We start from the raw sequence: 25104 nt of genomic DNA on the forward strand, positions 1-25104 counted from the left end.
GGAACATCTCTGGCCCTTTCTTGTTTTATGAATGTGAATAATTGAGATTGTTCTGTACTGCTTGATACCTATTGAAGTGAGAGACTCCTTCCCATGAGAAGCACAAGTGCTAAGCGGCTTTCAAACAAGAATAGTAATCTCTATACATGAAATACACACCCTATGTACTCTGTTTCTCTCTTTCATCCTTCTCTGCCTCCAACTAATGCTTGTACTGGAGTAGAACAGCAGCCAGATGGTACCTAGTCTTGTCAAAATGGGGCATTTGTCATTTGGAGACACTATACCTTTGGCCAAATAAGTGTCAATAAAGCCATCTTTGGCTTAAATAATTTTGCACAATTCTGCTTAAAAAGAGTGCTCTCTAATATAATCATCACCAAATTGCACACCCTGGGCCACTTAATATTATTAGTGTTTCCCATCCACTGTCAGGCCCTTCTTTTGACCTCCTAGACTCTTCACCTTCCTCCCTGCCACACCTTGCCACTCCATTCTGATGCTTATGTGGGCATGTGTAGTCCTGTTTCTTGTAGATACTTGCATGACTCTTCGTTCCACTTTGCTTGTATCAAAGATCTATCTAGATCTACAGGAGCTCTGCTCTTCCATGCTCTCTCTGTATGCAAATTCATTAATACTCAGGTCAATAACAAATGTGAAGATTCCTTCAGCAGACGAACAAAGTTGTCAGCAAGGCATACTTTTAACTCCCTTCTGATCCTGAAAGTTTAGAGAATCATCAGTTATGCATTTAGAAGGACAGCTTGTATTAATCTCCATTCTGTGTCTGAATGAAGCCTGAATATTAATTTAATTAATTGATTAATTTACTTGTTGGTTGCAATACTTTCAGAGTCTTCCTAGCTATATTCAGAATGGGAATGTGGGAAAGGACAAGGACCACTTCAAAGTCATTTGATTTCCAGAATCTAGGATCCACATAAGTGGCTATTGACCAGGAAATGAAATCAGGGCGTGTTGCTGGTGGTAACACTATACTAATAACTAGAAAGGCAGAGATGTCATCAGAGGCATCAGAGAGAGACGGAGGAGGGAACAGGCTTCCAATCACTTCCTGGGTATGCATGCTGAAGCATCTTGAGGAGAATAGTATTCCATTTGGTGTGAGCCCACAAAACGATTGCAAGACATTAGTGAATATCAAGACATGAAAAGTCCCTTTTCACATTCTCCTTAGTCATATATTTCTCAAAATATTACTTGTTCCTTCCTTCCAATGCAGACTGTGAAATTCTCAAGGCCAGGAGCAGTGAAACTACCTCCCCCGCTTTGGGTCCTTCATATGGAGTCTCTGTTATAAGATGATAGAGGGAACCAGGATAAGAGTGATGAGGAGGGCAAGTAACGGTACAGCAAAAGATGAAGGGAAATCTTAGAGGAACAGTGGAACCTTCAGGAAGAAAAACTTGGTGGATTTAGGACTGTGAGGCTCTGGACAACTGGAGAAAGGGAAGACATTTATAAGGAAGGCTATATAAAATAAATGACTTAAATAAAGCATAGGAAAAATCCAAACCCCAAATCAAGCCTCCACTTGAATCCTTCTCTAAGGGAAAGTAAAATAGGCAGCAGGATCTGTTTCCCACATATGTAGCTATTTACGACCTCTCCTGTCATGGAGGCTAAGATATTAGATATATTTTCCCAAGGTCTGAACTAGCCCCTCATTTCTTTATGTTTTAAATGCTTTGCTATCCCATACCACGTACCCATTCGAGTGAGAGATGCAGAAATAATTTAAATACACCAGTGCAATGAAAATAAATATTCTTTATTAGGCAGGAGCCAGATGTTCAAAGAATTTCATGATTTAGACATGTCCAGGTATTAAGGTCTGGGGACCAAGGGACTTTCCCTGGAAAGCAAGAAAGGGAGCTCAGTGGTATCTGTGGGCCAAGGCACTGGCCACACCAGCCACCACCTTCTGAAAGGCAGCCTGCACCTGGGGGTTGAATTCATGGCCAAAGTGGTGGGCCAGCACACACACCAGCACATTGCCCAGGAGCTGTGGGGAAGAGACAAGAGGTATGTACATGGTTAGCAGAGGGATCCAGCTTAGGCTCAGAGTACCCCAGCCCCATCCACAGATGCAAGTTGTGCACATAGAATATAAGCAGAAACGTACTGGATTTCAGATGCTGCTATTGATGTGACTCTAACCATATCAGCCTGATTTTACATTTAGAAATGTTTCTTTCCTTCTGACCTAAACTGGAACTTAAATATCACGGTTATTCTTTCAAACTATGTAAAGAAGCAATCATATTTTACCCTCCTTGCTTTCAAAGGAAGAGATAAGGGAAAAAATCATTAGACTAAAAAATTTTAGGTGGATTAAGAGAAGTGTTTAAATTAAACACTCAAAGTTTAATTGAAACAATCAAGGAAAGTCATTACAGAGAACAAAAAGAGGACAAGCAAAGAGGGTGAAATAAAATAGTCCTGAATAGTCCATATTGGTGCAACTAGAATACCTCTTTCCCATTTTAAACAACATCCAGATATCCATAACCTTTACGGACAACATGAGCTTGTCCAGAAAAGGGAAGAGAAGGAGACTACCTCATAGACTCACCCTGAAGTTCTCGGGATCCACGTGCAGCTTGTCACAGTGCAGCTCGCTGAGCTTAGCAAAGGCGCCCTTGAGGTCGTCGATGTTTTTCAGGCCATCACTGAAGGAGTTCAGCACCTTCTTGCCATGGGCCTTCACCTTACTGTTGCTCATAATGGCATCAGCAGAAGACAGGTCCCCAAAGGACTGAAAGAACCTCTGAGTCCAGGGGTAGACAACCAGCAGCCTGAGAGGTGAAAACAGCACAGAGGGACAGAGGGAGTCAGTGCCTGTCAGAAGCCCCAGGGACTTAGCCTTCTCCACCTGCCCAGCATCCATTCACTCTCCTTAGGCTTGCCTTGCAACCTGGATACCAACCTGCCCAGGGCCTCACCGCCAACTTCATCCACGTTCACCTTGCCCCACAGGCCATTGACCAGACCCTTCTCCTCAGCACTCAGAAACGACATGGTGTCTGTGTGGTTGCTAGCGAACACAGTTGTGCCAGAAACAAGTGTAAGCTGGTAGCTATCCCTGCTCTTCCTTTTATGCCCAGGCCTGATCTTACCCTCCCTGCTCCCGTGAGCAGATTGGCCCAGGCCTAGGTGTGGTCCTGCAGGGGGAGGTCTGAATGATGACAGCCATAGCCGTCCTTCAAATGTTCTAAATGTTTCAAAAGCAAATACACACACACACACACACACACACACATTTTGTTTGACCTGTAGGCTTTGAGTTTCATTTTACTAAATTTAAACCTCCATTAGCTTTACCATTGCTTTACATTCAGACTGTTTCCAAGACTCTATTTCACACTCCTGATATCAGAGTTCAGGTGTAAGTGTGCAAAGGGAGGTCTGGACATATCTTTTGTAGATATGTCATGAGAAATTCAGAGGCCTTACTAAATAACAATATGGAGTATGTTTATATTTTAAATGTAACGTACCAAATTGTCAAAGCCATAGCTTTGCTATCTTGACTGACAGAAAGTAGCACCTACTTAGACTTCCCCTACCATTACTTGTACTCAGAAATGGCTCCCCTAAGTTCTGTTATATCTTCTTCCTTCAGTCTTCTTTGGCCATTAATGTATGGACCACTCTTTTGTGCTGACAACTGCTAGAGCCACCATCTTCCTGGCTTCCGGACAAGAACTGCTGTTCTATCTTACCGTTGCTACTTAGCATGACTGAAGAGGGAAATGGACTTCTCCTTTTCTTACTCATGACTCTGCAGTGACAAGGCTGAAAGTTGTAATAAGACATCAAAAGCTCAGACTTATCAGAGAAAAATAAGAATATATGTGGCTATGTTCTGAGCCTCGGGCTCAAATCCTGATCAATATTTGAAGATTCTAGAAAGCTTCTAGACCCAGTGCCCTCTTTTCCTTTTAAACTTATTTCTACCCTGTGAAGGGGAACCACAGGATGTCTGCTTTATCTTGATTCCAGCTCCATTGGGCACTAACATACACACTTACACATATGCACACATGTGCACACATGTGCACACACACACACATGCACACACACACAGAGTCCCCGAGAGAGATAATTTTTTAAATTTTATTTTTCTCCAGTATGTCAAGTTTGCACAGTTCTTAATGTTTTGAACCAGGATGGGCCTAGTCTGAGTGTAATGAAGAGTATGACTTCAAGATTCTCTTCATGACTATCCATCCTGAAGAAGATTCTCTTGATTGTCATCCAGAGGTATGTTGTTTTACGTGTTTCAAAAATGCCACTGAACCAAAACACTTTTGTACATGCAGTAGTGTTCAATTTTAAATCCCCTTCAGTCATCTAGGCATTTCAACAATCTAATACATATTTTCCTGGGTCAAGAAAGTTATCTTTTACACTTCTCTTCCAGATGCACAATCTCTCAATTACCTCAGTTTAGTATCCTTTCAAAAATTAAATTAAATTAAATTCATAAAATTAAATAAAGCAAAAATACCCTAAGAAGAGCAGAACTCAGAAAAGTTATGGACATACAGTTTTTAAAAGTCGTAGCCTTATATGAAAAGCATTAAGTCAACCTAGCCATAACTTTGATAAAGTATGTGGTAATTATTACAAGATACTTAATGTTTCAGTTTATAATTGCCACTGGCATTTCCTCCACTGGGCTCAAGCTTTTATTGACATCGCTAAGTTGGCCATGGTGTTGACTAATGAAAAGCAATGGGGCAATTTTTTCCCAAGTTAAATATGAAACTGTATATCTCCAGGGGCAGAATCTTGACTTCATTCTGGGAACTTTTACAAATATGTAAGGCATTAGTTCATAAGGCCCAATGTCCAGCAAACAAGGAACAGAAAGCAAATCTCTGATCGGTGTTTTACTTCCCTATGTGCTTCCTCATTGCATATTGTAGCATCAATACCAGAGGAACTCTATGCAATGGTCCCTTGCTCAGATTGTTCTCTAGTTCCACAGTTCAAAGATGGGGAATAATCACTTATTCATCCACTGACTATTTCATTTAGTACATATTCACTCACTGCCTATGGAGGAACTTAACAGAGCACAGTAGTCATATAGGACAGTATAAAATGGTCAGACACATTTATACAGCATAGAATGTGAGTGTGATGGATAAGAAGAAATGTTAAAAATAAGTAGAAGGGATGGGTTTGGAAGGATTTCCTTAGGCAATATTGGAAAGTTTATTAAGGCCAGGGTCCAAAGGCCTCACAAGTAATAAACAAGCATTGAATTTTGTCTAAAATGGGAGGGTGGGAGCAGGAATTATTTATGAGGGTTTTTGGGGCAAGTAAAAGATGGAAGTTATTCCTTAAAGCAGGAGCACTTGAGAAAGTGTGGTATTGAAAGCTACACTGCAAGCAAGGCATGTAGGCAAAAAAAGAAACAGGACAGTGTCTTGATCATTCATTATGTCTCCAGCTGAGCACAGTATTTTTTTAGTAAATGTTGGAAATAGATCAAAGCATTAGCCTGAAGGCTATGTCTTTTGTGTGAAGCCTTCCACAGAGGCCCTGTAATGCCAGTATTCTCTATGTATTTAAAACTGTCTGGACAATGCAAATGCTCAGGAGGGAGAAGTGTCCTACATTAGTGACTATGTATGGTGCCCCTCCTTTTCTCATTTTCCTTGACCTCTTTGAATAAAACATAAGAGCTTCCTATCTGTAGATCTTAAGGGATTTAGCATACCTCCAGACAAAAATAAAATAAAATAAAATAATAAAATAAAATAAAAGTGAAATGACTCAGGAAGTTGAGTTAAAGTTCTTTATTAGACAGAAGTCATACCCTTGAAGGTGGACATTATTTCATCAAGTTCAGAAGATCGAATTTAGGGAACTAGGTTCTTCCAGTGGTCACCAGAAAATAGGCCATGACCTCAATGGTACTTGTGGGCCAAGGCACTGGCCACACCAGCCACCACCTTCTGAAAGGCAGCCTGCACCTGGGGGTTGAATTCATGGCCAAAGTGGTGGGCCAGCACACACACCAGCACGTTGCCCAGGAGCTGTGGGGAAGACATAGATAGAAAAATATACATGATTAACAGAGAAATCAAGCTTGGCTTCTGAGAAACTGAGCCAACAATCTTTTTTTTTCCTGCCCATGCTCTAGCCCAAATTGATCTTCAGGTTATCTCCATAGGCAGAAATGAGTAACCATATATGTATGTATACTGTATAGTTTTATTATATATGTTTTATATAATAAGGAACGGATTAATTAGTCTGATGATGGCTGTTTTAGCAACTACTGCTTCCCTACTTCCCTACTTCTGGTCTACCATCCTAAGATATTCACTTTCCTTTCCTTTCCATTGAGTCTTGATTCCATAAAATTCCAATTATTCTTTAATTCTGAACTGATTTTTGGACTCTAGATGACATCTTGAGCCTCTCCCCTTTGAGGAGCCCTTCCAATCCCCATTTGGAGAGATAGAAAGACTATTCCAAGTGTAGAAGTAGAAGATGAGAGCTAGTATGTATAATTTGGGTACTGAGTAGGGAAAAAAATTAGGGAGAAAAAGAGAGAAGCAAAAGATAAACTATTAAGTAAGAGCTTGATTAAAAAAAAACAAGAATGTGAGAAAGGAAACGACGTGGAATACTGAATGAAAAATATGAAACTACATACATTTTGAAAAGCATTCAATGATGATATATTCTAAAGTAAAAAGGAAGCTGGAGGATGAACAGGTAGGTAAAGGAACCAGAGTAGAAGACTAGAAAGTGAAAAGAAAAAACAAACGGAAGATATCCTAGACTCACCCTGAAGTTCTCGGGATCCACGTGCAGCTTGTCACAGTGCAGCTCGCTGAGCTTAGCAAAGGCGCCCTTGAGGTCGTCGATGTTTTTCAGGCCATCACTGAAGGAGTTCAGCACCTTCTTGCCATGGGCTTTCACCTTACTGTTGCTCATAATGGCATCAGCAGAAGACAGGTCCCCAAAGGACTGAAAGAACCTCTGAGTCCAGGGGTAGACAACCAGCAGCCTGAGAGGTGAAAACAGCACAGAGGGACAGAGGGAGTCAGTGCCTGTCAGAAGCCCCAGGGACTTAGCCTTCTCCACCTGCCCAGCATCCATTCACTCTCCTTAGGCTTGCCTTGCAACCTGGATACCAACCTGCCCAGGGCCTCACCACCAACTTCATCCACGTTCACCTTGCCCCACAGGCCATTGACCAGACCCTTCTCCTCAGCACTCAGAAATCCCATGTTGTCTGTTTGTGTGGTTGCTAGCGAACACAGTTGTGTCAGAAGCAAATGTAAGCTGGTACTATCCCTGTTCTTCCTTTTATGCCCAGGCCTGATCTTACCCTCCCTGCTCCCGTGAGCAGATTGGCCCAGGCCTAGGTGTGGTCCTGCAGGGGGAGGTCTGAATGATGACAGCCATAGCCGTCCTTCAAATGTTCTAAATGTTTCAAAAGCAAATACACACACACACACACACACACACACACACACACACACTGGAATATTACTCCGCCATCAGAAAAGAGTGAAATGTTGCCATTTGCAACAATGTGGATGGAACTAGAGTGTATTACACTAAGCAAAACGAATCAGAGAAAGACAAATACTATATGATTTCACTCACATGTGGAATTTAAGAAGCAAAGTAGATGGAATGGAAGAAAAAATGAAAGAAGATAGAAACAGAGAGGGGGACAAACCACAAGAGACTCTTAACTGTAGAGAACAAACTGAGGGTTGCTGGAGGAGAGGTTGGGGGGATGGGCTAAATGGGTGATGGGCATTAAGGATGGCACTTGTGTTGAACACTGGGTGTTACATGTAAGTGATGAATCACTGAATTCTACTCTTGAAACCAATACTACGCTATATATTAACTAAGTTAAATTTGAATAAAATCTTGGAAGAAAAACAAAAACAGAAAACTTTGTAATATATTTGTGAGGTAGGAATTATTATTCCACTTTACAAACAAGGAAATTCATTCTGGGAAATGTTGACTAAACTTTTCGAGGTGATGGGGATGTAATTTGATCTTTTCCTGCTATTCCCAAAGCCCAGGCTTTTTGCTTCTATGCCAGGGGCTTGGGTATTGGAATTTGAAGTGATGGCCACAAAAATGGCTGTGCTCAACTGCCAGCTCCATACAAGAGACTCTCGGCATTTTCTGTTCTGAGAATAGGTTTTCCTCTTTTCATTCACCAGACAAGGAACCTGGCTATCATCTGTGACTTCACTACTCTCTACTGACTCTCTTCCAAGTCCTGCGGTATCTTTGCCACAATGATACTTTACTTTTTTCTTAGTTTAATTGCCCCTGTGAAGTTCGGTCCTTTGCCCTCATTCTAATCACAGCACATTCCTATGGATAGATCCACGTTAGACCCTGTCTTGTCAGTTCTATATCCATACATGGATTAGGTTCCCTAAAATTCCCTATTCACTATGTTACTCGTGTGTGCAAGAAATTTCACTGGTACTTTGCTTATAATGATAGTTTCTTTTCTGCTTTTTCCTGGCAGGAGTGTCCCTAATTTTATGCCGCTGTGCTGCTTTCAAGGGACTGATTTCTCCTCTGTCACTTAGACCCTGCATTTGTCATTTTCCCACATTAATGGCCTTTTGTCTCCACCAAAGGAATTGGAAACATGTTCCAGGTCACAGAACTAGCAGGTGAGGTACAGATTCAAATCAAAGCAGTTACTTCCTATGCCTTAGAGACAGTTCCTCCATTAATACCACTGAAGACACTAGGGAAAGTTTAGAGCATGGTCCTTGCCTAGGTCTCTGGGTAGTCCCATCTGAACTCTATTACAGTTGATAAAAACATGTTTCTTATATTAAATGGAAGCAAAATATAGCACCAAAGAGCTCTGAGCCTATACAGTCCCCTCTGTGAACCCCAACTCACCACAACATTCTTCTTACATTTCTCTAGAGTATCTCCATTCACTCCCTTTTGCTGAAGACATTATTCAACTACTTTCCTTCCTAGAAGTACCTTCGTTTGAAGCTACTCTTTTTTTAAGTTTATTGATTTATTTTGAGAGGGAGAGAGAGAGAGAGAGAGAGAGAGAGAGAACAAGTGGGGGAGGGGCAGAGAAGGAAGGGGAGAGAGAGAATCTAAAGCAGGCTCCACGACTTCAGTGTAGAGCCCAATGCAGGACTTGAACGCACATGACCTGAGCTGAAACCAAGAGTTGGATGCTTAACTGACTGAGCCACCCAGGTGCCCAAAGCCACTCTTATCTTGAAGAATCTTATAAGGGTCTCTTCTCTATCCTCCCCAAACTCCTTATTTCAAATAACCCCATTCCTTATAGGATTGCTTTCTTTTAGCTGAATCAACATAAGAGATAAAGACAGAGAGAGAAGACAAGGATGTTTCTTATAGAGCACAATGTTTATTTTATTTTTATCATATAGCACTTAAGTAAGGGGGCAGGACACTGCCCATCTGCAGGAGATGGACTCTTGGAACACAGGGCCATCCAGTAGGTGCCAACATGGTTATATAAGCACCTCAGTGGTACCTGTGGGCCAGGGCATTAGCCACAGCAGTGGTCAGCTTCTGCCAAGCAGCTTGCACCTGTGGAGAAAACTCCTTGCTGAAGTGAGTTGCCAAGACAATCAAAATCATGTTGCCTAGAAGCTGGGGAGAGAGTGGGGATAAAAAGAAAATGGTACCTAGTGAACAGAAAGCCTCAAGCTGGTCACATCCATTATCTTCCTGATAAGAGATTGAGTAACTTTCAGGGTCATGATCCCACAGAAGTTTACCATAATATGCTTGACATCGGCATCAATATGACTCCTAGCCCTGAACTTTCCATTGTGTCTGGCCTTCTCTCATTTGCCCTGCCAGCTTCCACATTAGAATATTGCTATGGATGGCTTCTCTTTTGTAGAGACTCTGTCGTTTTTTTAAGTAGGATTATAGTACTGCGAGTATAGTCTAAGTCCCCAGATAATATGTACATTCAAATTGTTTGGTCACTCACATGACAAAGAATCTTCTGCCATGTATATGAGAGCATTCCATCACTGCTAAAGGGGGCAGGGTTCACAATCATCCATTGAAAAGATTGCTGTTATTTTGTCTTGCTTAGTCCAGGTTCTAAACTCAAGAATCATGCATAAATGTATTCATCATTTTTAGACAAAATTTCAATTACCAAAGGTAAGGCATTCTTCTTCCTGTAATTGTATGCTCAGGCCAAAACCATTTAACTCAGTTGTGGCCAGTGTTCTTCCCTGGTCATAATAATTGTTTCAGAAATATAAGATGGCCAGTGGTCTCCACTGGTCACAATAATTATCCTACTCCATCTTAACTATGACGTTTGGAACAACTTAACTACCAAAATCAAGCTCTTCCTTAAATATTACATCCCAACAATTACCTTCATAGAATCAGACTTAAGTACCTGTGTTTCCTAATGTACCCACAATGCAAATATCTGGGGTGAAGGAACAGAGCATAAGCATGCCTAGAACTCACCTTGAAGTTCTCAGGATCCACATGCATCTTGTCACAATGCAGCTCACTCAGCTCAGCAAAGGTGTCCTTGAGGTCATCCATATGTTTAACAGCGTTTCCAAAGGAAGTCAGTACCTTCTTGCCATGGGCCTTGACCTTGGGGTTGCCCATTATGGCAGTCTCAGAGGATAAGTTGCCAAAATTGTCAAAGAACCTCTGGGTCCATGGATAAACAACCAGGAGCCTGTGGGATGATCATAGTCACAGACCAGATGCGAAGTCACAGTATGTAAGAAACCTGACCAGTTCCCCTTTCAGGAACACTTTCTGCCTTCCTGCCCCCCTCCAGTGCCTACCTTCCGAGGACCTCGCCTCCAACCAACTCCACGTTCACCTTGGCCCACAGGCTAACAACGGCAGCCTTCTCCTCAGCCGTAAAATGCACCATGGTATCTGGGAGCTTACTGGTGATCACTAAGGTGCCAAAAGCAAGTCTGTGCTGCTGCTTCTCCGTGTGGCCTTTTATTCATCACTTCTAGTTTCCAGGCCCTTGCTTCTCCCAATGAGGTGAGACTATTGGTCAAGTGTGGGTTGTCACCACCAGGGTGGGGTTTGGACAAGGGAGGGTCAGCAGGATGGACATTTGTGTCTCTGATAGTGTTGGGTGGCTCTATCAGGAGGATTCTGCTGCCCTTCCCCACCATCCACTATGCATGTCGTATCTCAGTCTTCCCACCCCATCAGCCCTGAGATGACCTGCAGGCTGACCATGAGGCATGACTAGAATTCAGAGGCGTAAGAATTAGAGATCTTCTGGGCATTGTGTCAGGTGTTTACAAGACATCACTCTGATGTTTTCTTTGGGTATAAAAGAAGCCATAGCTTTTCTTGGTCACCAGTTTTCCTAAAGCTTAGATGAGGCTTATACTTTTATAAGTGAAGAAGAAAAGATCCCAATCCAGCTTCAGTTCAGAAATAGGACAGGTAAAAACTAAGTAATTTGGAGAACTGAGTACTGCCTGATTGTTGGTGAGTTCTATTAAAATATATGTGCATCTCCTTGTCTGAACAATTTTGTTCACTCTGATTATACACACAGTGTCTCTGGCCAATAGGAACTATTAACTCAGTTGTTTCAAAAAGATACAGAATTGAGTATTGGAGAAAACGGAGTGTTCCACAGAAAATATTAGACTCTGTGGCCACAGCTAGGGATTAGGGGAGTTGTCTCTGGCATTTATTGTATCTACACTCCTTTGTTGTGGTTAACCATTCCTCATTTCTAATCAGGCAGAGGCAATCCTCACTGACAGTGTTTCACACACTACTATCCTGTAGCCTAATGTGCTTTGGTCTCATGCGTCTCACACAAGCATTTATAGGTCTAGATGGGGCACACTTCCAGGGATAGAGGAAATGGTTTATATTATATATATATATTTAAATATAATATATAATTATATATATTTTTATATTATATATGTATTTATATTTATATATGTATATATATAATAAAATATAAATATATATATCATATTATATAAAATATAAAAAATATATATGTATTTTTTTCCTCTCTCTCTCTATCTCAGAGTTTATTGTTCCCATGTTTTAAGCTCCAGGAAGCTGGTTTGTTTGTTTCTCCCGGAGATGACTCTTACAAAAAATTTTTTTTTCTCAATTTAAGAAATAATCTCCATGTGTATTTACAAAGGTACTCTAACATGTAAAGAGTTCAGCCCAATATATTAGTGTTGGATTTCTGCTAGTATAAAAGAAATCCTTTGTCTGTTTGATATAGTGAAGGCTTTTATCAATTTATCTTGGGAAAAAACTTACATTTACACTGTGGATAAGAATTGTTAAGGTTCTGGAAGCTACTTTATCATGACAGACTTGATTATCTGTGAGCTCTCAAGTCCAAGCTGTGCTGATGTGAACACTTTGGTACAGAGATATAAAGAAAAAATGTGTGAATCAATCCCAAAAAGATTTCTTCAAGGGAAGAAGTCAATGACATAAAAGAAACCCAAGGAAATGTTGACCACAGCCAGGAATCCCACCTACCCTTAGCCATGTGCATGGTCGGAGGGAAAGGCTCAGGGCCCTTGTTCCCTGATGGCCCTGGTGCTTGTTTGGCCCACTGTGTGCACACTGGGACCCCACAGACTTGGGGATATCTGCATCTCTGAATGTTGGCAAATAGCCTCCCACATTTCCAGCAAACCAACAATGACTCTGGTAGTTACCTCTAACTCCTGCTTTTCTCTCACCTTCTTTAGACAATTACTTTGCAAGAATTTTTTACTTCTCCCGTTCACACTTCCATAAAGTGGAAGTTCACACTTCCACTTTATTTCCATGCTCACTGTTCCCACTGCTGTCTGGAAGCTTATCGCATCGATGCTAGATCATCATCACAGTCATCTATCAGTTTTCTGGTCATTCATCCATCACGTATTTAAAAAACACATATTGACCGAGGCCAATAATGCCATGCATTGTTTTAAAAACTGAGAATCTTGGGGATCCTGGGTGGCTCAGTTGGTTAAGCATCTGACTTCAGCTCAGATCATAATCTCACCGGTCTTGAGTTCCAGCCTGCTTGGACTTTTCCCTCTTCCTGCTCCTCCCCTTCTCTCAAAAATAAATAAACATTAAAAAATAAAAAAAAAAAACAACTGGAAATCCTGGAAAAAACAAAACAATGTATCTAGTCTCATCGTGCTCACATTCTAGTGGGTAGAGGATACTGACACTAATAATTAAATCAGCAAAGAAGTTCAGATGGTGTTTGTTATATGATGAGGAACAAAATGCATCTGATGACATGGTGGCAAGTGACTAGACAAAAATAATGTAAGGACAGAGGTCTGAAAGGAAGATACATTTGAACTGGGACCTTGATGACAATATGGAGCCAGGCATAAGTAGTTTCCTTGAAGCCAGGAAAGGCAAGTGTGAAACTTGGAGGCTGGACAGAAAAGGAGAAAGAAAGAAAGAAAGAAAGAAAGAAAGAAAGAAAGAAAGAAAGAAAGAAAGAAAGAAAGAAAGAAAGAAAGAAAAAAAGAAAGAAAGAAAGAAAGAAAGAAAGAAAGAAAGAAAGAAAGAAAGAAAAGCCTAACACGACAAGCTTAAGGCATGACAAGATCTGAGAGAGAGAGATGTTAAGGGAAGAGTGGGAAGGAGCAAAGTTGGAGTGACGGCCCCAGGCCTCACCATTTGGGCACCTGAGGGTAGAGTGTGGGTATTTTACACTAAGGCGTGGGAAATGAGCAGAGATTTGTAAACCTGGCATCAGCGTGATTGCTAATCTACTCAACACCCACAGCGAGGCTAACTTTCTCACTGTCCTGTCCATCACATTACAGCTTTGTCTATAACTCGAAATTAACTTCTGGTCAGAGGAATACTCCTGTGATCCTCCCCAACTATTCTGTGCAATATCTTTCCTTTCCCTTTTGATCTCTCAGTGCTCATCTGCTTGGCTGAGCTGCCTTCTCAGCCTCTTCTGGTTCATCTCCCCCCACCTAAATCCCCACCTCTCTGAGTAGTTTATAGGGATCTCCCTTCTTTGAAACACTGTAGCAAATCTCCCGCATGCTGTCTCCTGATGGTATGCAGTCAATTTAATGTCCCCAGCGGCTCTCACCACTTAAGCCACAAAGTTCTTTCCTAAAGCCCAGGGCCGGTTCTTTGGAGGTGATTTCAAAGAGTTATCCCCCTGCTCAGACCTCCAACCCCTCCCATCCCTAATCTATCCTCACAAGAGCTTGTGACAAACCAGCTGCTTTTAGAAAACATGTTCCCCCCTGTTAGCAGAATGGAATTGCAGCCCTTGCCTGGACCTTGACCTTTTGAGAACTGGGTTAATTTTCCCTAGAAGAATCCCCACTGGTACTCTATCTCCATCCTTTGTCTTTACCAGAGTCCTCACTCAGACCCATGTAATCATCTGGTTCAGAGGAGTTCTTGTCCCATGACACCCATCCTCTCTCATCACAGCCTCCCCCATGCCCCCAGCCACATGTCATTAGCTTTAACTTGAAGAGCCCCTAAGTGTATGTTTTCCCCAAATGTATGTCCCAAGCATATATTCCTTTCATTGCCCTATTGTTTTTTATTTTCTTGCCAAAATCTTTACTGCATACAAATATTGAATGGGGAGATTGCATGCACACACACGCGTGCGCACACACACACACACACACACACATACTCACAGTGCAACAAATAATTCCTGGGATTGTCACAAGTGTAACAGCACATGGGAAAAGTAGAACTGAAGACAATCAGTAAAGAATTCTTAGCAAAGCACTATTATTACCATTGCTATTATTATTATTATTATTATTATTATTATTATTATCATTACTACTACTGCTACCACTCCTATTGCTATTGTTTGAAAATAAAGCTCTTCTTTGCTGACTCTACAATACTAAACAGGGGACTCAGTGATCCCAGTTTCCCAGGAGCTGTGGAGGTGGCAAGAGGTAACAGATATGTACAAGGGACAGAGTGTTCCAGGTGGGCCTCCAGGTATCTGGCCAGCCAACTTCCATTTAGAACCACACCAATGTCAATTTCCCGCAAAACCTGGGGTCTTGCCCAGTGACTAAACACAAGTGTGTTCTCCTTGCTGGACTAACCCCTGGCCATGATTCCACTTTTTCTTTCTTCTCCCCACGACCAACCTCCTATTTTGTGGGCTGAAAAACAAGGACCCACAGGTTTCTTTCCATACCCACTCCAGAACACATGTTCTTGCCATTTCCCTCCCTCAGAGACGATCTGCCCACCTTAGGATTTATAGGATTTAAGTTTGAAATGGGTCTCTAGGAGCAATTTTGTACAAGTGTCCAGCCTATATATGAATAACCTTAGCAATGTATTTGTGAACCGTAGGTTCCTTCCTTATATAGAGCCAACATTTGCCTGCGTAGATATTTCTCCTTGGCCTTGTTTTTTCTGCCTCCAGGAGAGAAAAAAAGTAAAGTTCAAGTTACCAATAGTCATTTTTCTTCACCTCTATACAAGTCTCTTCTAAAAACAAAGAATTCAAACAGGTCCCTCTAGATTTCGAGAAGTGCTCCTTAGGCCCTTTGATCTTAGTTCAGTTCTCTCAACTCCAATGTTTCCAAATATTCCCCTTCTCACAGCCATCCTAGATTGCAGTCAGGTCAGTACTCAGTTGTCTAAGCTGTCCTAAAGCTAAAAGAGGGTGTGAACATCTCCTAGATTTACCTGAAGTTCTTAGGGTCTACTTGTGACATATCACAGCATTGCTTACTCAAATGGACAAAAGTGGCCTTAAGATCATCCAGGTGCTATGAGGACAATTTATATCTCATTGCGAGTGGGACACAATTATATTAGCAATGATCTCTTTAAGGGGGCAATATTTGAGCTGAGGCCACAATGGCATGAAGTTGCTGCCATGGGAAGATACTAAGAAAGAAAGGTTCTGGAAGTTGGAATAGCAAATGTAAAACTCTAAGGCTGGAAAACGCACACCCTCCCACACATACGCAATGTTCCCGTATATGCAGAGTGACAAATAGTGGGTCAATGGTGTTGATATGGAAATAGCAAAGAAAAGAGTGGTCGGAGATGATAGTAGAGGTAACACATGCTTACAGCTCTTCAGGATTAGCTTCATTATCTTGAGTAGGAAGCCATTAGAGAATTTTAATCATGATACTGATACCATTTCTAATCTGTTTGTACTCTTGTCTAGATTAATATTGCAAGAATATCTTGTTCCTTCCCAAACTGTTTTGCTCAAGTGGCTTTTATAGACTATTGAGAAATATGAGAGCCCATTCAAATATTAAATACTCTGATGTTGAAGGCATGCATTTTGTGTGTGTGTGCGTGTGTGTGTGTGTGTGTGTGTGTGTGTGTACGTGTTCACAATCCACGAGGACAGCAAGGAAAAAGGGCTGATGGAGGGAAGATGTGCTCAGGGGAGAAATAAGAAAAACACAGGAAAAGAATAAATCCTGCCATTTTAATTTAGAAAATAGAGCGATGTTTAAAATAGAGAATAAGACAAATGCAGGATTCAAAAGTGTTAGAGACTGTAAGTGTTTGCAGAAGGTGCTCTATACATGTGTTTTAAGTGTGTGAGTGACTGCAAGCGAATGGTGCATCAGTGACTCCTGTCTATTCTGCTCTGTTGTTATATAAGACTGTGGGACTCCTGAAAATGCCAAAGAAACTCCAGAGGCTGTTGAATTGGAGCCGCCATGACCTCATGTGCCCCATCCAAGAAGCCTACATTTGGGGAACTCTTCGGGGTGGGTGCATGCGGGAAAGATTCTGGGGAAGAAGCAGTAGTAAAGATCAGTGAAATGGGAGTAGAAAGGAGATTCAGTCTTTTGAAACTTATTAATTATTTGTTGAGTCACTTTGAGCTTTCTAGAGACTTCTTCAACACGCTGAGGTTTGAAATGATTGCCATGAGAGCAGTTGTGTTCTTTCCAGCTTCAAAGTAAGAGGCATCTGGGCATTTTTTTCCGTGTCAATAGAGACAGAGAAAGAGTCCTTCTTTCTTACTCACCAGACAAGAAACTGGCTATCATCTGTGACTTCCTCACTGTCAATCAATTTCCAAGTCCCGCTGAATCTTTGTCCTGCCTGTTCTTTTCCCAGTCACTTTGTCATCACACCAAGTTGCTACGGCCAGTCCCAAGTCTATACTTCTTCTCTGATCGGATATGCACCCACATATGTATCAATTTTATTAAAACTTATTATTCATATTCCCCTCCTGAACAATAATTTTGACTGTTTCCCTGAACATAAAATAATACTAACTCCCTTCTCTTCATTACCTGGTCTCTCTAAATGCTTTCCAAAATGATTATATCATTCCTTTGTTTTGAAAAAACACCCATCTCCGGGGAGCCTGGGTGGCTCAGTCCGTTAAGATCACGATCTCGTGGTCTCTGACTTTAAGGCCCACAGCAGGCTCTGTGCTGACAGCTCAGAGCCTGGAGCCTGCTTTGGATTCTGTGTCTCCCTCTCTCTGCCCACCTCCCCCCGCCCCTCACCCCCCCCCCATACCTATGTATCTTTCTCTCAAAAGTAAATAAACATTGGGGCGCCTGGGTGGCGCAGTCGGTTAAGCGTCCGACTTCAGCCAGGTCACGATCTCGCGGTCCGGGAGTTCGAGCCCCGCGTCGGGCTCTGGGCTGATGACTCAGAGCCTGGAGCCTGTTTCCGATTCTGTGTCTCCCTCTCTCTGCCCCTCCCCCGTTCATGCTCTGTCTCTCTCTGTCCCAAAAATAAACTAAACGTTGAAAAAAAAAATTAAAAAAAAAAAAAGTAAATAAACATTAAAAAGAAAATTTTAAAAAAATACCCGTTCCTCAGAGGGACTCTGCTGTTCATGCACAATTTGATACTTCATCCCCGCCCCCCCCACCTCGCTTCCCTCCTGCACCTATCCCTACTGGCTCCAACCAGTATGCAATTCACATCTCAAGCCCCTCCCTGGCCCCCACCAGCAGCCTGCAATGACTTGAAGATGGTTGATGAGGCTTGGGTTAAAACAGTAAAAAGGAAGAATTGTAAATATCCTCCACATTAAGTGAAGAGTTGCGATAATGTATCATTCTGTTGTTCAGCCAATCTTTACAAGAAGAGGCCACCACCCTTCTTGGTTTTCAAATCTCTTAAGATTATATTGGGCACACAATTTAATACTTCTTAAAATAGGAATAATGTCTCTATCTAACATCAAAAGGAAGCAGAATAGGAAAAAAATATGTAGATTAGGGCAGGATTGGATGTTACTCCAGTGTTTTTTAATCCATTTTATATAGTCTTTTAATCCATTTAAGCATTTTCCTTACTTACCTAAGTAACAGAATATTCCCTTGGAGTCATCTGGCAGCAGTCTGGAAGATTCCATGTATTTTCCAATTTGTCTCTGAGCACACAGGTGTTCAGGCTGGTTGGGGGAGAAGGGTGCCAGTGTTTGTTCAATGCAGAGAGTAGTTGAAGATTCCGTGGGATGGGCTGCAGATTAAGACAGTTGTCTCTGGCATGTGCTGGATCTACCCTTGCTTGCTATGTTTAACTTCTCTTTATTTCTAGTAAGCAGAAGCAATCTTCACTGACAGGATGCCACACACTACTGTCCCTGTAACCTATGGTACTTTGGTCTCAAGCATCTCAAGCAAGCATTTATAGGACCAGACAGTGCTCACTTTCAGCGGGAAAGGGAATGGTTCATTTTATTTTATTTTTTCTCTCAGGGTCTATTACTCCTGCCTGTAGAGTTCTAGGAAACTGGCTTGTTTGTTTCTCCCTAGGATTGCTCTTTAAACGAATAACACTAGAAAATCCACTTCCATGTTACTTACAGGATACTCTAAATTTTAAAGAACTCAACCTACTACATGAAAGCTGAATTTCTGCTACTAGAGAATTACTCTTTTCAAACACTCATTCTCTTGTGTTCTGAGACCCTCATTTAATATCTGTTTGTTGAATAACTGTCATCATTGCTCTAAGTACTGGAGACTTAAGATAAATGAGGAAGAGAAAAAAACTTTCCTCTTAACATTTATAACATGGCATGGAAGATATAGAAAATGGATAATTAAGCCAATCTACAAAATAATTTCAGTTAATATCACTTGCTATGAAAAAATTAATATCTGAACTTAATGAGGGAGAGCCATGATTACACCAGGCAGGATGAGTCCCTCTGAGGAGGTAGTATTTGAGCTGGATCCAGAATAAAAAGAAGGAATTTGCCATGGGGAAATATTGGGATAAAAGATCTGAAAACTGGAATAGGGAATCCAAACCTCTGAGTTAGGTACAACAAACCCTTGGGATGCTGGAGATAAGAATAATCGGCTGGTGCAGGTAATATGTAAAGGTAAGAAGAAGCAGGAAATGTTGCAGAGGAAGCATTAAACCTAATAACTTAGGACTTGTCTTCAGTGGTAGAGTGTAAGAAGCCATTACGGGATTTTAATCATGGCAATGACATAACCTCCTAACCTCTGTACTCATAGCCAGATTAATATTTCAAGAATATCTGGTCCATCACAACATTGTTTTGCTCACATGGCTTTTATTGCCTATTGACAACAATTAGTCCTTTTTTCATCTATTAAAAATCTGAGTCATCCAGACCTGTGTGCCTATGTGTGCACATGCACGTGTGTGTGTTAATTATGAAGTTGTTATCATGTAAATAGTCCTGGACTGGCAACTTCAAGATCAAAATCTAGACCCTTAAAGGGTAAAGAATGTATCTTCTGCCCACCACTCCATCATCACCATCCTTGACCCCGAGACATGCAGAATTAGCGTAAAAGTTGAGGGCAAGAAAGAGAAAATGAGGCTGATTAAAAATGAACATTTGTTGTTGACTGAGACACTGACTGACAGACTAAGTAAAAGGCTTAGTACCACTAACAGCTCCTGTTTACTTTGCTGAAGGGCATAAAGAGAGGCTACTGAGGCTCAGAGACCACTGTTGTTGACAACCTGCAACTATGTAATCATTGGTCTCTCATCTAAATCGTGGAGACATAAACCCAAATTAGAAGGTAATTCAGAGGACAAATTCTGATCAACGTGCAGGGGCAATGAAATACCTAACAGATATGAAAGTTTGACTCAAGGCCTGGAGGTCTAGACTCCCTAAGTAAAATAACAACGACTCCCTCAAGAGTCATTCAGTTCTTGCCATTCCCACACAGGGGTCCCCAAGGTAGTGCACAGCCTCTTGTTAGATCCCCCAGGGCTGGGAGATTTCAGTCATTCCCTACCACCTCCTTCCTTCTCATCCACCCCAGCCAATCAGACACCGTTTCTTCCTCACTCAACCTCTGCTCCTCCTTCATGTTTTGCAGATCTCTCTGCTCTTCTTGGGTTTAGGCCATTATGTTTGTTCTTCTGAATTAGCATCTACATCTAATCTGCAATTTGGAATTCATTTTGTGTTCATTAAGCTGATAACTTCCCCCCACCCCAACTCCTATTCCTTGAGTCATTATAGTTCTAAGGATATTTATTGTTTACTCTTGCCAAAAACATAGTAATAGTTTTTATTTTTATAATCAAAGCCTTGGATTATCTAGTCTTTACTAATACTCTATTTTACTGTCTCCTCTACTTCCAGAAAGCCTTTTCCTGCAAGAAATTAGCTCAAGCCCTAATTTACTGGTTTTAGACTATGAACCTTTGTTATTATCTCATCTGCTACATGAAGCCTTGGTCATTCTTCTCTCCCCCGAATTCATATAATATCCTAATGCCAGCTTTATTTTAGCATATGTTATGTTTGATTATAAAATAATGCACAGTGATTTCCCACTGTGGCTCCCCACTGAGACCATGCAACCCTTTGGGAAAGAACAGACTTTTGTTGGTTAATGGACATTTTTCTGGAAAACTCTGAGCCATCCCTCAATTCATCCTCTTATGTCCAATTCAGGCTCACATGACATATGATAAGTTAGCTGATTCAAAATGTACATTAAAGCAAATTGAAAAAGTAACCCTAGCCGAGACCTTAGACCCATGCAAAGCTTTTACAGCTGAACCCTGACACACACCACAAATCTATCTTGATTTCTTCTGAGGCACTTCTTAGCATCGCCTTTATTCCCCTCTACTGTAAGTTTATGCCACACTGTCCTGTAAATCCCTGTTCGCTTAATTAACCCTTTCCCCAACCCAGAAAATATCTTCCCCATCCTAGCATACACCCAAACCTTCTAGAATTCTCCCATAATACCCATCTTCCTTTGATGAGTCCCTACACACTTCCCAAATGAGCTCTCATTTCTCCCTATGTCTCACCTCACCCCTCAGCCAATGAGTGAAAGATGCAGAAAACACAGTATTCATTTATGATGACTGAATAGAATGAACTTTATTAAACAGAAGCTGTGCTCTCAAGGCCAAACGCAAGTCCCCATATGCAGAAGGAGGGCCCTGTGGACACAAAAGAGCACTGTTGAACTGGAAGGAAGACTCAGTGGTACTTGTGGGCCAGAGCAGTGGCAACACCAGCCACCAGCTTCTGCCACATGGCCTGCATATCAGGGGTGAATTCCTTGCCAAAATGAGAAGCCAGAATGATCACCAGTACGTTGCCCAGGAGCTTGTAGGTGAAAGACAAAATGAAAAAGAGGCACATTGAGTACAATTTTTTGAAAAGAATTGCAGAAAAAGTGGTTCAATACCTACAGTCCCTGCCAACTCCATACCTTAAACTACTTCAAGGCTTGTGTCTGCACGAAATCAGGTAAGCTAGTCCCTAAATTCAATTTAATGTGTATGAGCTCTCCATTCAACACCCTACCCACCTCTATATCCATCCTCTTGCATCTCACCATCTTTATTTGCATCTCTCCCTCCCTCTTATCTACAAGTTGTCTAATTCCTATAACAACAGGATTTTAGGGTGGCATGGGTTCTCACAGTGAGTTTATTTAAAGTCTCCAATCAGGACAGGGACAAGTCTCCACTTAGTAATAATATTGACAGGTAATAGGATATATTTTAGAGAAGTTGTTGTATTTTCCTGTGACAATCTGTCCAAAACTCCCCCCACCCCAAATCTCTCCCCACGCTTCAGTCATCAGAAACCATGTAAAATAAGACTTTCTTCCTTCCTTGAGACAGAACTTTATCAAATGCCAAATTCCATTCCTCCTTGAACAAGTCTTCTTTTCTCTGATGTCGTTTCAATTCTGACAAAAGTTCTTGAGAAGTTTTAAGCAAACCCTGGCTGCTAGTAGGCCTTTACTGTCACTAGTCCTGAATCAAGGTAGTCCTGGTCATGCCCTTTGGCGGTCTGTCCTTCTAACACCAAGTTTGACCCATTATTTTTGAAATTCTTGTTAGTCTATCTCAAAGTAGAAAGTATAAAAAGAGCACATGAACATTTCCTGAACTCACCCTGAAGTTCTCGGGATCCACGTGCAGCTTGTCACAGTGCAGCTCACTAAGCTTAGCGAAGGCGCCCTTGAGGTTGTCCATGTTCTTAATAGCATCACCAAAGGAGGTCAGCACCTTCTTGCCATGGGCCTTGACCTTGGGGTTACCCATTATGGCAGAAGTAGAGGACAGGTTGCCGAAGTTGTCAAAGAATCTCTGGGTCCAGGGGTAAACAACCAGGAGCCTATGTGATGGGACCATAGCAGGTGGAAAATCAGAGACTTTCAAAGCTCTTGAGGAATTTCCCAGGCAAGTGGCCAGGCTCATATTCACCATCCTTTCCCATGCATTGAAACCCAGTGCCTACCTGCCCAGGGCCTCGCCTCCAGCCTCTTCCACATTCACTTTGCCCCACAGGCTAGTGATGGCAGCCTTCTCCTCAGCTGTAAAATGCACCATGATGTCAGATCTGGGAACTTACAGGCGATCAGAGAGAGAAGCGGGTATGTGCTGCTGTTGGAAAGGGTCACCTTTTATTCTTTACTGCTGACCTTCTGGCCCCTTGTTCCTCCTAGTTCTTTGAAATCATTGGTCAAGGCTGAGCTGTGTCCCTCAGGGGTGGAGTCAGATCAGGAAAGGGTCAGCAGTGAAGAATGCACACTGAACTTGTGATAATGTGTGTTGTTCCTGAGGCATTGGTTCCTCCTCTGTCCTCAACACAATTTTCCATTTCCTTTTCACCCTCTTCTCTCTCCATGTGATCCTCCAAAATGACATCCACCTCTCCCTTTCTTCTTCTTCAAGAAAGACATGTAGAGAGGAGCTAAGCCCAAGATAGGGAAATGATTCTAGCCAGACAGTTTTAATATTTGGGTTAAAGATGGTGACAGGGACAAGAACAGAGTGAGGAAAAAAATACAACTGTTGACACAGAATCTCAGCCAGTTTTAACTCAGTTGAGGAGTGGATTATAACAAAGCCTCTGGTTCTTAGTTTTCTAAAGCTGACAAAACATACACATGGTTACTTCATGAAGCTGAATGGAGTAACAAGGGATCCACAATATGACTAAGACTTCAATCCCAAAGTACAATACCCAAGGGTAATTTCATAGAAAGAATAGACAGAATGAACTTACATCCTGGGCTTCCCGGGAACCTTCTCTCTGTCCTTTTCTCTGTGACTTCAGGAGAAACTGGCTATTTTGAGATTTCCCTGAACTCTCGTTTTCATTTTCTGCCCTACTTACACTTCTTTAATTGGTGAGACAGATAAGGAGTCTGCAATGATTTAAAACCAGGGCTTGTGATCAAACTGACGAATGAATAGATTAATCAGGCTAGGATTTGGAGTAGGTTTAATGTTTGCTGCGGCCATAGGTGCCAGAGGCTTCAGATGCCTCTAGTGTCCTTTTGTTTGCCTGTTTGTTTGCTGATGCCACTCTTATCTTTGGGCTTCCCTAAACTCTCATCATGAAACAGAGTGTGCACCTTGCAACTTCTTTGGCTGCAATCCACGGTTGTTATTCTGGAGTCCTGTTGATAAGGTGGTAAAGAATGTTGGAGAAGAAGCATTCTCTAATTGCCTAATCCAGTTTCAATCTTTAATGGACCAGTGTGCTTGGGCTGTGATTTTTACAGCTTTCCCCTCTGAAAAAAGTCAGGAAAACCTCCCTGGGCTAGACTATATGGCTTAGGATGACAAGATTCTAGGTCAAGAGAGAAGATATTTTATCACTAAAGGAGAAGACCAGTGAATGGACAAGAAAGAGCTACTCAGTGAAGAATAGCCCTGGGTGAATAAGAAATTCATTATCAACAGAGATAGGGCTCTAGGTTCCCAAGGCAAATTTTTTACAGATCTAGTGTGAGGACAGTGACCCTTTCCTTAGACCTTGGGTATGAGGATTATACATTGCCATAGCCCAGGGAATAAGAACTAGGCCTCTTAATACCAAGAGTTTGGGAAACATGCCTTTCTCTGAAGCAAACAGTATGAGTACGTTCACCCTCCTCCTGATTCAGTGTAGACACCAGTCTTTTCTTAAATTCAGAGTATGGGATTGATCTTCACCCTCTTGCCTCGTGCTCACTGCAGGACCCATATCTCATCCTCTATGAGGGCCTTTGGGAAAGATCTGGCTTGCCTCCAGGGATCTGGCCCACCTGTGCTCTCTTACTACTAACAGCTGTGGGGAAAGGTTTCAGGAAAGATGACAGGATTGAAAGAGGAGATATCTGTAGTTCAGTGCAAGGCTTATAAATTCTGATTCTGGAGTCAGGTAGGCTGAATGTAGTCTCATTACTGCTTGGGTGTTGGTTGATTCAAACTAAATTACCTCAGCTGCTCATTTTGAAGCATTTTACTCATTTCTCCTATGAAACATGATTATTATCTCCCTTTCCTGGAAAAAAAAAGTATAGAGATAAGTGATATTATTATCCAGATAGATCAGAAAGATTAAATCATCAAAAAGCAAACAATATTTATTTATTACATATAAAATTAAAGTTAATAAAGTAAAAAAAAAACATGTTATGTCTTAAGGTATTTAAGTTTAAAGGATTTTTAAAAAGAAATTCCAAAATTTGACCAACATTAATTCCTGCCTCTTATGTGTTCTGTAGCACTTTTGTTTTTAGAAGCTTTGTGCAGGATTTTAAG

General features: G+C 41.6%; 4 protein-coding genes across 6 annotated transcripts; all 4 read right to left on the reverse strand.

Moving 5' to 3' along the window:
• Nucleotides 1-1774: 1774 nt before the first annotated feature.
• On the reverse strand, nucleotides 1775-3104 carry LOC122483468 (hemoglobin subunit beta-1). Its single transcript, XM_043580472.1, has 3 exons — nucleotides 2954-3104; nucleotides 2600-2822; nucleotides 1775-2029 (listed from the first exon to the last, which is right to left on the reverse strand). The coding sequence occupies exons 1-3, from the start codon at nucleotides 3043-3045 to the stop codon at nucleotides 1901-1903; spliced, it is 444 nt and encodes a 147-aa protein (XP_043436407.1). The 5' UTR covers nucleotides 3046-3104; the 3' UTR covers nucleotides 1775-1900.
• A 2718-nt stretch (nucleotides 3105-5822) lies between these two features.
• Nucleotides 5823-7347, reverse strand: LOC122483469 (hemoglobin subunit beta-2). The gene is made up of 3 exons (XM_043580473.1): nucleotides 7192-7347; nucleotides 6838-7060; nucleotides 5823-6077 (listed from the first exon to the last, which is right to left on the reverse strand). The coding sequence occupies exons 1-3, from the start codon at nucleotides 7281-7283 to the stop codon at nucleotides 5949-5951; spliced, it is 444 nt and encodes a 147-aa protein (XP_043436408.1). The 5' UTR covers nucleotides 7284-7347; the 3' UTR covers nucleotides 5823-5948.
• Nucleotides 7348-9425: 2078 nt separating this feature from the next.
• On the reverse strand, nucleotides 9426-11081 carry LOC122483470 (hemoglobin subunit epsilon-2). Of its 3 annotated transcripts, none has more exons than XM_043580475.1 (3): nucleotides 10878-11081; nucleotides 10543-10765; nucleotides 9426-9630 (listed from the first exon to the last, which is right to left on the reverse strand). In XM_043580475.1, exons 1-3 carry the CDS (start codon nucleotides 10967-10969, stop codon nucleotides 9565-9567), a joined length of 381 nt encoding a protein of 126 aa, XP_043436410.1. In that variant the 5' UTR covers nucleotides 10970-11081; the 3' UTR covers nucleotides 9426-9564. The 3 variants fall into 3 exon arrangements, with proteins under 3 accessions (XP_043436410.1, XP_043436409.1, XP_043436411.1); XM_043580474.1 differs by having other exon boundaries at nucleotides 9426-9693; nucleotides 10878-11071; XM_043580476.1 differs by lacking the exon at nucleotides 9426-9630 and adding an exon at nucleotides 9700-10158 and having other exon boundaries at nucleotides 10878-11080.
• Nucleotides 11082-21404: 10323 nt separating this feature from the next.
• Nucleotides 21405-22959, reverse strand: HBE1 (hemoglobin subunit epsilon 1). The gene is made up of 3 exons (XM_043580477.1): nucleotides 22808-22959; nucleotides 22462-22684; nucleotides 21405-21661 (listed from the first exon to the last, which is right to left on the reverse strand). The coding sequence occupies exons 1-3, from the start codon at nucleotides 22897-22899 to the stop codon at nucleotides 21533-21535; spliced, it is 444 nt and encodes a 147-aa protein (XP_043436412.1). The 5' UTR covers nucleotides 22900-22959; the 3' UTR covers nucleotides 21405-21532.
• Between the last annotated feature and the right edge of the window lie 2145 nt (nucleotides 22960-25104).

This window comes from Prionailurus bengalensis, chromosome D1, assembly GCF_016509475.1.
Source record: "Prionailurus bengalensis isolate Pbe53 chromosome D1, Fcat_Pben_1.1_paternal_pri, whole genome shotgun sequence".
Taxonomy (NCBI): Eukaryota; Metazoa; Chordata; class Mammalia; order Carnivora; family Felidae; genus Prionailurus; species Prionailurus bengalensis.